The sequence below is a fragment of the Pinus tabuliformis genome, chromosome 7 (assembly GCF_031772625.1).
Source record: "Pinus tabuliformis cultivar Carrire ecotype Pingquan chromosome 7, CPIR1, whole genome shotgun sequence".
Classification (NCBI taxonomy): Eukaryota; Viridiplantae; Streptophyta; class Pinopsida; order Pinales; family Pinaceae; genus Pinus; species Pinus tabuliformis.
This window is the reverse complement of record NC_142293.1, coordinates 700,399,825-700,416,454: the sequence shown is the minus strand read 5'-3', so window position 1 is coordinate 700,416,454 and position 16,630 is coordinate 700,399,825. Positions and strand designations below refer to the sequence as shown.

The 16,630-nt window shown below is 35.4% G+C and overlaps 1 protein-coding gene across 1 annotated transcript; it reads right to left on the bottom strand.

The window, feature by feature from the left end:
- Positions 1-3,574: 3,574 nt before the first annotated feature.
- On the bottom strand, positions 3,575-5,498 carry LOC149249447 (peroxidase P7-like). The gene is made up of 4 exons (XM_089456264.1): positions 4,857-5,498; positions 4,535-4,726; positions 4,259-4,424; positions 3,575-4,147 (listed from the first exon to the last, which is right to left on the bottom strand). The coding sequence occupies exons 1-4, from the start codon at positions 5,064-5,066 to the stop codon at positions 3,750-3,752; spliced, it is 966 nt and encodes a 321-aa protein (XP_089312390.1). The 5' UTR covers positions 5,067-5,498; the 3' UTR covers positions 3,575-3,749.
- Positions 5,499-16,630: the final 11,132 nt, after the last annotated feature.

Here is a 16,630-nt window from a genome sequence, read left to right as displayed (position 1 = left end):
AAACTTATCAACTCTTGCAAGGATGACCTTGCAAGGGAATTTGAGATGAAGGACATGGGTTTGGATGCACTACTTCCTCGTGTGGGAATTATGGCAAGGTGATGAGGAACTGTTTGTGTCTCAAGGCAAGTATTCCAATGAGATACTACATAGATTTCACATAGAGAGTTGTAAGCCCATGGATACACCTCTACCGACCAACTCGAGGAAGGAGAATGCCACTTCAGGTGAAGAGGTTGATGCTACCATTTACTAGAAGCTAGTGGGTTTACTCATGTATCTTGTGAATGCACAAATATGTGCTATGTAGTCAACTAGCTGAGACAAGCTATGGTTAGGCCACCCAAATTGTATTTGAATGTAACAAAGCATGTCTTACGACACCTCAAAGGAAATATGCAGTATGGATTATGGTACATGAAGATAGAGGGAGTGAATTTGTGTGGCTTCACATACGGAAATTAGGAAGGGAATCCATCCAACCGAAAGAGTACATCAGGCGGAATTTTCGATGTTGGTTCCATAGTGGTTTCATGGTACAACATGAAGCATAGATTTATGACGATCATCTCAACAGAAGCAGAATACATGGATGCAAGTCAAGCAACATGTGAGGCAATCTGGATGAGAAAGATACTTGTGGGACTGTTTGGTCAAACGACAGATCCAATTGTGATCTATTGTGATAATCAGAGTTGTAGTAAGCTCTCTGAGAATTTGGTATTTCTCAATTGATCCAAGCATATAGATATTTGATATCGTCATTTATGGGACTGTGTGTAGAGGCAGATAATGTTACTACAATACATTTCGACAGAGGAGAAAGATGTTGATATCTTGACAAAGGCTTTATCGAGAGGGAAGTTTGAATTCCAAAGATGTAGGATAAGGGTGGTTGATAATTCCTTTCTTGCTAAGAGGGAGTGTTCAGAAGTGTAGCAAAAAAGTCTCAATTTGACTTTGCCTTGGTCAAATTGAGAAATTTGAGTTTCCACATCGGCAGACAACTTGGAGGCAATTAACTTGTGTGACATGGTTCTTGTCGCTCACTTAGCTCAATAAATTCGAGTTAGAGGGCTTGGAGTTCAATTAAGCATGTGTGATTGCTAACTTTTAGTAATCCAGGTCAGTTATTTCTAATTGTGTTCAATTAAACTAGTTCTATCATGTAGTGGACCTAGTGGAAGGTTATTTGTGTGGTGGGACAACATTCTAACTCAGTGATCATCTAGTTAACTTATCAATCAACTCAAAATAACTAGTGCATACAAGGAATTCGAGTTCCTCAGCTATGGTGGAGATTCCAAGGTAGTGTAATAGGCAATTGTAAACTAGTTCAAGTATACAGGTGTTGCATGTAGTCAAATTATCAATCATTGGAAATTGTGTAATCAATTGGAGAAAACTTCCTAAAAAATAGGGCTAATCCATTAGGATTTGTGCAAAAAAATATGGTCTCAAGCAGAGGCAGAAATTGACTAAGTCTGGGTCAGAGCTTCTCATTGAGCAAATCGATAGGTTATTCACTTGTAGGTTGTGCTTAGAGTAGGAAAGCAATTGTAATACACTCTATTCATCTAAATAATGCAAAGAGGCTTGAGGGGTTTCCCGCAGTTGGGTTCCCCTAGAAAAATATTGTGCATGTGTGGTTTTTCTTATTGCATGTTTGTGCATGTTCTAAAATATGAATTAAATTCTGCAGATCAGTATAGTAGAATTGTTTCTTTTGATTTAGATTAAAATTTCTTGAGCAATTGAAATTCTATCACCATATTTCTACGATATCCCATAGGGCATTTGTAACTTCCGAGGAGTCGAGGAGGAAATATTTGGTCTCTTGTTGATTTTTTAACATAAAACACCATGGGGGCCTTCAAAACCTCTTTGGTCAACTTATCCCAAGTGAGGATTTGATGCTTTGATGGGAGCCAATTAAAGGTGGATGTTTCTGACCATATGCCAGAGGACCATATGTTCTTCTAAAATGTATTAGGATTTTCTTGAGATGACTGCTACATTAAAAAATATGCCTCTTTGACTGACTAGGATCCCACACTTTTGTAACCCCAACACAAAGTGTTTGATCCTTCTTTCCTCCTGATGGATCTGTTGTTGAGTTCACTCCACATATTTTGATCCTTCCCCCTCTTCCATAACCTTAAACGCTACCATTAACAGATAGAGGTGTTTTCATTTTCTAGCCAATAGTAGTGGATTGGAATTCTTCGTGATCTATGGGCATAGTCGTAGCATAATGGGAGTTGAAGGTTGTTGGCTAGGCTAGGATTTTGCTTCTAGGAGTCGTCCTAGAATCTAGTAGTTTGACCATCCTGGATTTCCTAGAAGCTATGCTCTTGGATTAAGGATTTGTTTCGGCTAGCTAAGTTATAGACGAGGGAGCCTTGAGGAGTAGAAGGTAGTTGAATGATATCTTCCTTTTCCTGGTCTTTAGCATATTTCATATGCCATAAGTGTATCTAGGGCTCCAATGTGTGTTTGGCCCATATCCACTAGAATTTTGTGCCCATTACCTTGTCGACAACTTCTGGATCACGTAGACCCAACCCCCCTTCCGCTTTTGACATGCGGAGAGTGTCCTATTTGACAAGAAACAACTTTTGCTTGAAATTGTTACCACCCCATAAGAAAGCTCTTTGGAGTTTCTTAATGCCTTTTAGAGCCCACTTGGGCACGTAGAGGTTAGAAAAGACATAAAACCATGGACTAGAGGACCAATATGAAGGGGAAAATTCACCCAATAATGTTTAGCAGGCAGAATTTCCAACTATCTAGCTTATTGTTGAGTTTATCTAGGAGATCTCTTGAGCAATAGTGCTTAATAATTGCATTAGTAAAGGGAGCACCTAAATATTTGGAAGGAAGGGAGGTTGGCTTAAATCCCATAATTTTCATAATGTTTCTTTTAGTAATCTAGGAGGTATTAAAGAAGAAGATCTTTTACTTTTCTAGGTTAATACTACTGCGAGAGGCTATTAAAAAGAGCTCTATGATGTCCTTCATGGTTCCTGATTCGTGAACAAATGGGTGGTTTAAAAGGATAGTGTCATCAACAAATTGTTAATGAGTCAGAGAATTGCTATCATGAAGTAGGAGGCCTTTCAAGGTGCGAAGCTGAGAAACAACTTTAATTGTTCTTTGTAGCCATTATGCCATGAGGAAGAGGATGAAAAGAAAGAGAAAGAGGGGAGTGTTAATTGTTCTTTGTAGCCATTCTGCCATGAGGAAGAGGATGAAGAGAAAGAGAGAGAGGGGATATCCTTGTTTGATGCATAGAAGGTTTCAAAAGTTGAGCCATTGATTAGAATAAAGAAAGTGGCTATGGAGACCAGAGACATAACAATGTTGATTCTTATGCACTAAAGACAAAGGAAAGGAGGATCCCATGTATGATCAATTCAGTTTGTCAAAGGCTTTGGATTAAAGTTTTATCATTATTCAGCTTGCGGATTTTCGAGCGTTGAGTCACGCCAAATTATTTTATATTCTTGTTTTATTTAGAACTGAAAATGAGAATGAGAAAACAGATAGATAAATAAAAGGTAATGTGCACGACGTGTGGGAAAGAATGTGTAACCTATATATTTATCCACAACCTTTTGCGACACCGGCGGGATAACCGCGAATATTACAAATGATGCGCACCATTGTGGCACGGATCTTATGAATCTTTTGAAAAGGAATACGTATCAGTAGGGTAGAGTGGGCGGATGGATCGCCATCGGCTACAATTAACTGTTTATGATTCTGCAGTTGGTGCGGATCTGACCGTTGGTACCAGTGAGGGGTTTGATGTTTCCCATGTTTATCATGGCTCGCTGGAAATCATTAAAAAAGGTTGCAGGATTGGCTGCATAGGAGTGGACAAGGGAGGCTATAGAAGTGTCCCCACCCGAAAATAGTTGTTGATCGGAATGAAGTAGCCCTCTCTTTGCTTCCACGTTTGTGAAATAGCGGTTGTCAAACCTGGTGGCACTACCAAAATCCAGAGGCGACAAGTTGTTATCTCCTCCAGAGGTGGGACACCTTCCATGCATCACACTCGCATATCGCCCATCTATGGTCGTAGTTTCGTTGTAGATTCTGTTTCTGAAAACTACGCAGCGCGCCTGTCCGATGGTGTGAGCGCCTGTACAATATATATACATGCCGATGTTGTTAATTATAATTGTTCCACAGCTCAATATACCTATAGGTTTAGTATTGATATACTCATGTGGACCGTGTGTGTAGTACGTACCTGAAAGTGCAACCATGTCTCGAGGAGAAAGGCCTTGATTTTGAAATGTGGAAACAAGTCGATTCACATCAAATGCTGGAGAAGGAATATCTGTATTTGCGGTGTCTATACTAGCGCTTGTGGAGTCCCTCCTTCCCAGTACCACTTCCCAATAAGGGCCTGCGCTCTACGGAAGTACACAATATATATGCATGATAAGCCTTAATTGCATGTCTTTAAATATATAATCATATCTAAGAGTAGTGTATTGATATTGATGAGGTTGTATATTTATACCAAGACCACAGAATCTCGAGCAACAATTGTGAGAATATCGGCGCAGGATACAACACCAGGACATGCTTTCTCCACCGTGGATTTGATGGCGTCTATGACTTCAAAACCTCGCGCAGAGTTGAGGTTAGGGCCCGCATTCTTCTCGCTTTGAAATGAAGAGGTGTCATCCAGCAAAATGGAACCATCACACCCCTGTTCACTCAAACACTCATATGAATTAATACCTATCTATCTATAGCCAACCAATATAAATATATATAGAGAGAGTGTGTGTGTGAGGAGCAGAAGTGCGAGGAGCAGAAGTGCGAGGAGTATAACTTACATTCACAAAACAGTCGTGGAAATGTAGGCGCAGCAGAGATGCAGCCATTCGAGCTTCATTCCTCACCGCTTGGGCCACCACATCTATCACCAAATTTTCGAGATTAGGACACGATTCCTTGTAAAAATTGGCTGTCAGTTGTGCGTGCGCAGTAGCCGCGATGAGCAAGAGGACAAAGCCCCAAATCACTCGAAGAGAAGGCAAAGCCATAGCTGATAGCTGATAGAGAGATAGCCAAAGCAATCAATCGAATCAAATGGAAAGCAAATTATCCCGCGAGATGGAGATGATTGTTCAATCCAAATGGAAAGCAAATATTATAATGCTTATATATATATGGCTGGAGTCTAGAAATGGAGATGATTGTCAAGCAGGAGATGATTCAAGCAGGGATAAACTATATGATAAGATTCGACAGAAATTAGCTCACGAACACACGTTCTGGAATGAATATGGGTATGGACGGGTTTCATCAAATTTATACTGGTGTAGTGTTAACGAGTATATGGCATGAATTGAACTAAAACGCGTGGGCTTGTTCATTCCAAAGCGCGCAGCCGCGGGAGGGCAAAGAAGAGTGAGGTTCGACCAAGTCAGTGTCGAAGCACGGAGAGGGGTCCAAATAGTCAGAGTCTCCACTGTCATTTACCAACTCGGCCAAAACACGGACTCGGTCTCAAGACGACCATGTCGTTTTATTTATATATATATTTAGCTAGCTTGACGACTTCAATCTCTATCAAATATGACGCAGCGCCCTCCAAAGTTGAAAGGCGCCTTTTGCTGTGAGGATAGTCAAAGTACACATTCCAATTGTGATATCTATACATTCCAATTGTGATATCTATACGTTGCAAATATGTGGCAACCACGTTGTCTATGTACCACAACGCACTCATTTCAAACGATCTATGGGATGGAAAAGCTACTTTCTTCAACGAGCACACAATTACTTACTTGCAAATAGGATTACACATAACCTATGTTTTATATTCCAAATATCTATGTACTAAAGTACTCTCAAATTTATCCAATTTGAATGAAGAGAATAGGTAAGAAGTGTGAATATATATTTTATGATTATTTCTTTAATTATTAAATTTTTATTATAATTTTTGTAATTCAAATCTTCTGGCCGGTGAAAGTAAAATTAAATAGTTAAATCACATGTTTCGTTTTATCTTTATTGGGTCAACACTTATATTTGTTTCATGAATGCCATTTGTTTTTAATTAATAATTTTTGAGTTAGTAAATGTATTTTACCATTTAATATGAACTATGTTTTGAATTATTTCTTTAAACAAAAAAAATAATAAAAGTATAATTAAAAATAAAAATGAATATATTTATATCTATATATATTTTTTAATTAAAACATGAAAAATTTCAGATTCTTATTATGTTCTCTTTAAATAAAAAAATAATGTCAACTATAATAAAAAACAATGAATATAAATATTTTTCGAGACAGGTTTTCATCATCGAAAGTTTAGGGAGGCCATAGAAATTGAAAGGAGGTAGAGCAATCTTAATAGAGACGACGGCTGGAAGATTAGCAGCTGTTGGATCCCTACCTTTTCCTGTTAGCCCGCCCCCTTTTTCTTCCTCTTATTTCCTTTCTGCTTTTTTCCCTCTATCTTCCTAATCGAGTGGATTTCCTGTCAAAGCCTCCCTTATTATTGAGGTAAAGTTCTATAATTTTAGTGTATTTTTCCTAATAAATCGATATATAAAGAAATATGCTTTAAAATTATAATCATATATTAATTGATTATCATTTAGGTGTATTCCATATCAATTTCTAATTTGACTAAAAGAGTTAACCAATTTATTTAGTAATTAATAATCCTTTATTTATAAATTTATTGTAAATAATATAACTCATAATATAGTATATAACTATAGTACCTCAATAAGTTGGATGAGTTTATATATTTTTAATAAAAATTATTCATATTTGGTGATATAAAAATAGGTTTAGTAATAGAATTAACTAATTAGAATAAACATAATATAATATATTATGTGTTATTTAATTCTTTTTATTAGTAAAGATAATGAGGGTAATCAAAATATTTTTAATTAGATTTATTTAGGTTCTTATAAATTAAAAATGATTATTTTTGGAAAACTAATATATTTTGATTTAACTTAGATTTATTTATAAATTTATTCTAGTTAATACCATAGTATCTCATAGGTTAGATGAGTTTATATATTTTTAATAAAAATTATTCGTATTTGGTTATATAAAAATAGGTTTAGTAATAGAATTAACTAATTAGAATAAACATAATATAATATATTAAGAGTTATTTAATTCTTTTTCTTAGTAAAGATAATGAGGGTAATCAATATATTTTTAATTAAATTTATTTAGGTTGATATGAATTAAAAGTGATTATTTTTGGAAAACTAATAAATATTTTGATTATAGTTCCTAGGTTAAAAAAAAATTAAATTAGATTTATTGAGGTTCGTATGAATTAAAAATAATTATATTTAACAAATTAATTAATAAATTAACTAATTCTTCGACTAGTCAAATATAGCTGTTACCTATCCCTGTGGTCAATTATAGTTGTTTCTTTCTAACTGCTTGAATGATCTCTGTCTATTTAAGGTATTCATGTATCTGGTTCTTCATCTTGTCTTGACGATGAACCACACTTGTTGGTTTGATAGGTGAATTTTGATGTGATTATCGCCAAAAACCTCGCTCAAAAATTTGATATGGATCACAGAAGCCTCAATTATATATATATATATATATATATATATATATATATATATATATATATATATATATATATATATAGATTGTTAACTTTTACTAAAATCATTATAATGTATCAATAATCCTACTCTGAGTGAGTTGCTAAGATTACATCCTTGTCAACGGGATCCCTCAATTGTTGATTTTACAGCCATGTGGTAAAAATACCTTACTCTCACTCTTACCAGTAAATAAAATATTTTAATGTCCACATGAACTAACATGATTTTATATGATTTAAAAAGGAAAAAAAGAAAGTTAATGTAATGAAAATTAAAAATAAAGGAACCTTATACTCTCACTTTTACTTTAATGTGAGCAAAATGTATGACTCTTATACTTTTCAATATATTACTTAAACTACTTATTTGAATGTTTATGCTAATTAATTCATTGAGCCGAGAGGTTCATTCTACAACTCAGTATGATGTGTAACGTAGTCCATCTATCATCAAAATTGAATTGAAAGTTTGATCATGTCCACCAAAATAAAAGTTATGAAAAATCTAAAAATAAAAGAAATCAAATAACTATACAAAACATTTAAATAATGTCAGGTCATAAAAAAAATTAAACTTGAAGAAATCGGTTAAACATGAAGAAATTGGATCCCTCTTAGCTCATGTTAGATTGGTATTTAAGATTACTATAATAAAATATTTCAATATTTACAAAGAATAAGTAATTAATTGAAGATTTGCAAAATAAAAAATTAATTTTAGGAAGAAGTTCAATTCATTTAATTCTTAATACAAAATTACTATGTGACATTTAAAATATATTAATAATAATAAAAAATTCCATTGTGGATTATGGTAATTAATTGAAGATTTCGAAAATCAAAAATTACTTTTTGGAAGAAGTTCAATTCATTTAATTCATAATACAAAATTACTATGTGATATGTAAAATATATTATTAATAATAAAATACTCCAATGTGGATTATGAATAAAATATTTCATTATGCCAGTTAAGTAAGGTCAACCTGTATTTAAAAATATACTAAAAATAAACTGAACATTTTAATGTGGACAATATGTTAAATAAATGAAATATTCAATGTCTATATTAAATAATATATATATGAAATTGGAAAAAACCGACGTTAAATATTTGAAGTAGCCTTGATTTTCTATATTTTTTCACATGTTTTTCGATACATTTCTATAGGCCAATATTGTCTAAATCCAACAAAGATTCAAATGTTTAGAATCATAAGTTTAAATTGTGTAGTGTACACCACCCAAGTTCCTAAGGGAATTTTCAAGGTGTTGAATCCACTTATGTATTTAATAATGAAATGGATGTATAAGGTGTGAATACTGTTCACATTTCTCACAAGGTTTGCACTCTAAAAGGGGTCCGCATCATAAGAGATTTTATTCCTCCCAATGATTCCTAAATTAAATTAAAAAAAACAAAGAAAATATTTTTCTTAAAAATCAATCATAATAATTTAACAATTGAAAATATATATATATAGTCATGGTTAAACATTTCAAGTAGCCTTGATATTCTACATTTTGGCACCTTTTTGTGAGATATATTTTTTAGTCAATATTGTCTCTATAACCTTCTCTTTTGGTGTTATATCTTTATGGGCCTGTTTGTTTGAGGAATTTCCTTTTATCCTCCCTCTAGTGAGTTTGGTCTCTTTTCCAACATTGGATGAAAATACATAATAGAGGCGAAATATGCTCCTTCCTCTGCCTATGACAGCTCCAATTCCTATAACCTCTGCTCGCACCTCCAAGTGGATAAGCACGGTGAGATTAGTGACCTTTGTCAATAGATTTGTCAATAATATGCCAATATTCTCTTTTTAACAAAGGAAATGTAGAAGTAACAAACAAAGATAAATCAACTGGAAGATGAAATGGATTGGTTTCATTGTGAACTCGTCGATATGCAGGAGCAAAGAAGTCCTGATGAAAACTGTAACACCCCAAGATGCATGAACAATTACTGTGGTTACTAAGTTTTATTTTATCTTTTACTACATTAAATTTATTACTATATGTTGTTGAAATGATAAATAACTGAGGCTGCAAGGCCAGGATATATTTTGTTACCCGATTAATGAATAATTAGGAGTTAAGGTATTTTAACAAAAACTATTTGAAACAGTTAAAAGAAAGAGTTACTCATCTACTCCAGGGGGGGACATATAGACGAGGAAGGAGTCCAAACAGGGGGGAATCGAGATATCCTTGAGTTGGGTGAAATAAACCAATGGGAAAGACTCGAATACAGTCTGTAAGATACAAGACTTGAGGTTGGATAGTGAGTCATGAGGCCCAAGGTACTTGACTATAGCTGGACTCATCTCGATTGTGAAGAGAAGGAAGTGCTTGGGGGGAGAGTCTGGACGTAATTTCCAGGCTTGCGGCTGGGTGGCAAGACTTTCCAGAGAGAAACAAATTTTCATAATCACAAGTCTATGAACAGGTAAGTAACTCAAATTTATATTTAATAAATGTTGGTTGAATATGAAAAATACTAATTTGATAGACATAATGAATTAAAGATGGAAATTTCATAGAATTGCATTAGGACATGGAGTAGAACTGTATTACTTAAATTCAGAGGAGCAGATAGTAAATTTTAAAGACAAGTAATGTTAATAATCATATGCATGGTATAATTATTTTACTGTTACAGATAAATAAATGCGAACCCATGAAATCGATAAAAATTGCAATGCTAACATAGGCATCAAAACTTTTATGACAGAAGGTTCACAGTTTCGAATAGATAAAAATCAGAAGGAGAAGTGAGTTGTAGAAGGCGAACATTCCCGAATAACTAGAAATTGCTATCTATTCATTCTATAGTTACATTTAAAAAGAAAACAAGGAGAAAACAGTAAAGGGCTTTGACCGGTCATTCTAGATTACACCAGTACATTGAAGATTCATTCTTTTTAAATGCAAAAGACTAAAACATAAATAGAGTTCTTCAATCTCAAAATAAGACTGGAAATTTAAATATAAATTAAGTCCATGGTGGCAGAATTGGCTCAGCAGCCTAGAAGTGTCAAAGAAATTAAATAACAAAAACTCTTGAGTCTAGAATCTTAACAGGAAGATATTCACTGTTCAAAACGCTCTTTTAAGGAAAGACACCAAGGATAACCCTCGGTCGAATCACGTAGTGAGCACAATTCAGAACCATCATTAACATCGTGCTCAAAATAGACCCACAAAACATTATTTTCAAATGAAATTATGGATCAACGGAATTCGGCATATAGCCTCTGCCTAGAAGCAACTTTTTCACAGAACAAACCACCACGTAACTAACTCCTAAACATCTAATACCAGTGAGGGGATTCCAACCTGTAAACACCAACGAAGGTCCTTAAACCCTTGAAATACGAATAATGTTGTCTGAGCCACGCAAATCACAAACCAAGTACAAAATGATACTTGCAATCAAATGACCTCAACCAGAGGATCAGATAGGAAGTCTAAACCTGCTAACAAAAAAAATCTAAAGGAATGCCGAGAGTGCTGTGAGCATACCTAAGACTGGAAAATTCCAACAGACAACGGCCCGCCTATAATCCATTAAACCAAATAGTTAGCCTAGTTAGGAAATGAATTAATGAGAAACTAGTAAAATAGAACTAGAAAGGCATGTTGATTACCATGCTCACCTTCCAGAAATTGACTTTGGTTCTGGCTGCCTTCCACGGGATTAGAAAGCCATCAAGCCATCCATGAACGGTTGAAGCAATGAGTTAGATACCAAACCAGATGAAATCCTGAGGCGAAATCCAACCTCAAGTAACGTAGAAAACTAGAACAGTGAAGGGGCGAGTGGAATAGGATACCTCTCGGTGAGGGCATGTCAAAAATTTCCATTGAACACAACAGAAACGGTCATGAAACAGCCTAGTACCACAAAAGGCCAACTTTGTTGTAGAGCAGTGAAACCGAAAGGCCACCAACACTAAACAACTCCATAGTTGGCCGAAAGCAGGAGAGTTGGTTAGAAGGTAAAACCCTAACTCCTATACAACATCAGATCGTCATCCATAGATCAAAGGGAGCAGATCGGGCCAACCATCGCAGGTTAGCCAAATCCTCTGATGAGCACATGTAGTGGATTCAGTCATGTTATTGCCACGTGTATTAGGGTACTGATAGCATTTAACTAAGGTCTGGTGATGGATATCAACACTAGCGTGAAGCCATGTGAAATGTAAATGTGAGCTAGCATATACCTTGTAATTTGTGTTGCAATAAATATAATAAATCAATCCAGATATGTTATAAGGGCTCCATTAAGGTTAATCAACAATTATTATAATATATTTTTTTATATAATTATGTAATTTACTTGTGTGTAGTGTTACAAATGGTATCAGAGCTTAGGTTCATACACTGAGACTCTTTACGAAATTATGTATGTATGTAATAAATGTGACTTAATCAAAATAACTAAGTAAATGTGCATGTGAACACAAAGACCAACATCAACACCAAAGAGGGGTCAGAATGCAAAGGAGCCCAAGACCACCAAACTAGCCAGAAACAACTTATGTGAACACCAACCCTGACATATGGATACAACTAGGAGAGGAATCTTGTCAAGTTAATGTTGTCCTACTCGAAACCATTTAGCAACTATGTGCAATGATGACAAATTTAAGAACAAACAATGAACAATTATGACTAGAACAAGAGAGAATCTTAGAAGTCTATCTAATCGATAGAACCAACGAGAACCAAATCCCAGTGCTAAAGATAGAGATAAAACCCCAATGGCTCATCATGGAGAAGAGAATGCTCAGTCAACTGAAAACCATGGGGAGGATGAAGAAGGACATTCGGACAACATCTCTAACCAGTGCAAGATAAAAAGAGGGAACTTTGAATTACAAGGAGAATTCAAAAAGATAAAACTATCACTCTTCGAAGGGGAATCAGAAGAGGTAGTGGAAGCTTGGTTAATTGGTATGAGAAAATATTTCCAATTTATGATTACACTGATAAAATGAAAGCATGTTTGGCAGTTTATCAGTTAAGAGGTAAGGCCACTCTTTGGTGGGAGGAAATAAAAACTATGAGGAAAATCGATGAGGAACAGGTTACATGGAAAGAATTTAAAAAGAATTTTAAGGATAAGTAGTGGTTTCCTGGTACAACAAGTAGCATAGATTTACGACGCTCATCTTGGCAAAATAAGAATACATGGTTGCAAGTCAAACAACATGTGAGGCGATTTCAATGAGAAAGATACTTGTGGGAATGTTTGGTCAAATGATGGATCCAACTATGATCTATTGTGATAATTAGAGTTGCATTAAGCTCTCTGAGAATCTGGTATTTCACAATTGATCCAAGCATATAGATATCCGATATCGTCATTTATGGGATTGTGTGTAGAGGCAGATAATGTTACTATAAGACATTTCGACATAGGAGAAAGATGTTGATATCTTGACAAAGGCTTTGTCGAGAGGGAAGTTTGAATTCCAAATATGAAGGAGATGGGTTGTTTGTAATCCCTTTCTTGCAGAGGGGGAGTGTTGAGAAGTGTAGCAAGAAAGTCTTAATTTGACTTTGCCTTGGTCAAATTGAGAAAATTTGAGTTTAAACATCAGTAGACAACTTGGAGGAAATTAACTTGTGTGACATGGCTCTTGTCACTCAATTAGCTCAGTAAATTCGAGTTAGAGGGATCGTAGTTCAATAAAGCATACGTGATTACTAAATTTTAGTAATCCAGGTCAGGTTTTTCTAGTTGTGTTCAATTAAACTAGTTCTAACATGTAATGGACCTAGTGGAAGGTTATTTGTGTTGTGGGACAACATTCTAACTCAGTGATCATCCAATTAACTGATCAATCAACTCAAAATAACTAGTGCATGCAAGGAATTCAAGTTCCTCAACTATGGTGGAGATTCCAAGGTAGTGTAATAGGCAGTTGTAAACTAGTTTGAGTATACAGGTCTTGCATACAGTCAGATGATCAATCCTTGGAAATTGTGTAATCAGTTGGAGAAAAATTCCTAAAAATAAGGGCTAATTCCTTAGGATTTGTGCAACAAAATAGGGTCTCAAGTAGAGGCATAAATCGACTAAGTCTGGGTCAGAGCTTCTCATTGAGAAGATTGATAGGTTATTCGCTTGTAGGTTGTGCTTAGAGCAGGAAATCAATTGTAATACACTCTATTCATCTAAGTAATGCAAAGAGGCTTGAGGGGTTTTCCCTAGTTGAGTTCCCTTAGAAAAATACTATGCATATGTGGTTTTTCTTATTGCATGTTTGTGCATGTTATTCTAAATTACGAATTAAATTTTGTAGATCAGTATAGTAGAATTGTTTCTCTTGATTTAGATTAAATTTTCTTGAGGAATTGAAATTATATCACCATATTTATACAGCCCATAGGGCATTTGTAACTTCTCAAGAGTTGAGGAGGCAATATTTGGACTCTTGTTGATTTTTTGATATAAAACAGCATGGGGGGCCTACAAAGCCCCTTTTGGTCAACTTATGCCAAGTGAGGTTTCAATGCTTTGATGGGAGCCAATTAAAGGTGGATATTTCTGACCATAGGCAAGAGGACCATAAGTTCTTCTAAAAGGGATTAGGATTGTCTTAAGATGACTGCTACATTAAAAACTATGCCTCTTTGATTGGTAGGATCCCACACTTTTGTAACCCCAACAAAAAGTGTTTGATCCTTCTTTCCTCCTAATGGATCTGCTGTTGAGTTCACTCCACATATTTTGATACTCCCCCCGCCATAACTTTAGATGCTACCCATGATAGATAGAGGTGTTTTCATTTTCTAGCCAATAGTAGTGGACTGGAATTCTTCGTGATCTATGGGAATAGTTCTAGCATAATGGGAGTTGAAGGTTGTTGGCTAGGCTAGGATTTTGCTTCTAGGAGTCTGCCTAGAATCTAGTAGTTTGACCATCCTAGATTTTCTAGAAGCTATGCTCTTGGAATATGGATTTGTTTCGGCTAGCTAAGTTCCAGATGAGGGAGCCTTGAGGAGTAGAAGGTAGTTGAATGATATCTTCCTTTTCCCAGTCTTTAGCATATTTCATATGCCATAAGTGCATTTAGGGCTCCGATACAAGTTTGACCCATATCCACTAGAATCTTGTGCCCATTACCTTGTCGACAACTTTTGGATCACGCAGACCCAACTCCCCTTCCGCTTTTGACATGCAGAGAGTGTCCCGTTTGATAAGAAACAACTTTTTCTTGAAATTGTTACCACCCCATAAGAACGCTCTTTGGAGTTTCTTAATGCCTTTTAGAACCCACTTGGGCATGTTGAGGTTAGAAAAGAGATATAAAAAAGTAAAGGACCAATATGAGGAGGAAAAGTCACACAATAATGTTTAACAGGCAAAGTTTCCAACTATCTAACTTATTGTTGAGTTTATCTAGGAGATCTCTCTAGCAATAGTGCTTAATGATTGAATTAGTAAAGGGAGCACCTAAATATTTGGAAGGAAGGGAGGTTGGATTAAATCCCATAATTCTCATAATGTTTATTTTAGTAATCTAGGAGGTATTAAAGAAGAGGATTTTTTACTTTTCTAGGTTAATACTACTGCTAAAGGCTACTGAAAAGAGCTCTATGATGTCCTTCATGGTTCCGCATTTCTGAAAAAATGGGTGGTTTAAAAGGAGAGTGTCATCAACAAATTGTTAATGAGTCAGAGGGGTGTTATCATGAAGTATGAGGCCTTTCAAGGTGCTGTTGAAGCCCCGAAAATCGGGTCGACAACAAGGGGGATACCCGCCCGGTCCGGACCTTGGTTGGCAGCTCCTTATCCGTTTGGTATAGCGGGTCCAACTGGGGATAATGGGACCAGTTTACCAATCTAAGGGTGTGTGTGTGTGCAGAGTTGGATGATGCTGATCGAAGGGTTCTAATCTAAGCTACTTTAATCTAATTCTATGCTATTGTAATCTAATGAAAACAGTGCATCTAACCTATGCTAACCCGGGATGTATTTCTTCTATTATGTGATCTAAAGATATTTCAAATAATAACTGGTAATAAAGATCATTCAACTATCATAAGAATGGAAATCAATTAAGATGAACCACTTTGCATAAAAAGTTAGGCAAAACTGTTGTGAACAACATATCGCATAATAAGTTATTCATATATCAAACATAAATAAATGGCTCCACCGTACAAAAGTGCCAAATGGTAACTCAAACATTCATGCAATAACATATAAACAACTAAAAACTGTATATCACTTTAAGAATATAAGCAGAAATGGTCAAGAGATAAAAGTACCATTTATGACTGGTCCTACTCATAAGCTTCAAGCAACAATGATTTATCTCTCCTTGTTCTAATATCTACCAAGAGTACAGAGGTGCAACATCAGTAGCAGATATCAAATGCAAATATCAATAAACCTTGATCCATTCATTCATCAAAACCTCCTCTGAGGGTGCAAAAGTGCATGTTTTGAGGACAAGTTTTTGACAAATTTCTGGACCCTTCTCTAAATGCGTGAGAAGGGTTTAAATACTACTTCCTAATTTTAATAATAGTTTATTTACAAAATTTAGGATGTGGTTTTCAAATGACCGTCCTTTTTCTAATCTAATTTTTAAGTAAAAACAACATTCCAAATTAAGCTACTTCTGTATCTGGTCTTTAAAGCTGCATGCATTCAGCATTGGTTTAAGAAGAGCTGGCTGGCTGACTTCTGCTTTGAGCTGGGCTGAGAAAACGGAATCTGTGAGATCTGGCACCACTTTTTCGGCCGCATTTATGATACATTTCACAGTCATCCACTAACTATGCGGCTTCACCAAGTATGCCCAGTAACACTCCCAATTTAACCTGTTTAGTGCTTGGATCGCTTTTCCCATTTTTTGCGCCTTCTGCTTCCATTCTGCTTCTAGTCGTAGTTTATTTGGTAAATACCCCGAGGTGGTCTCTGCGATTAAATTTGCTCTATGCAAATTCTCATTTACACAGTCGATAAGAA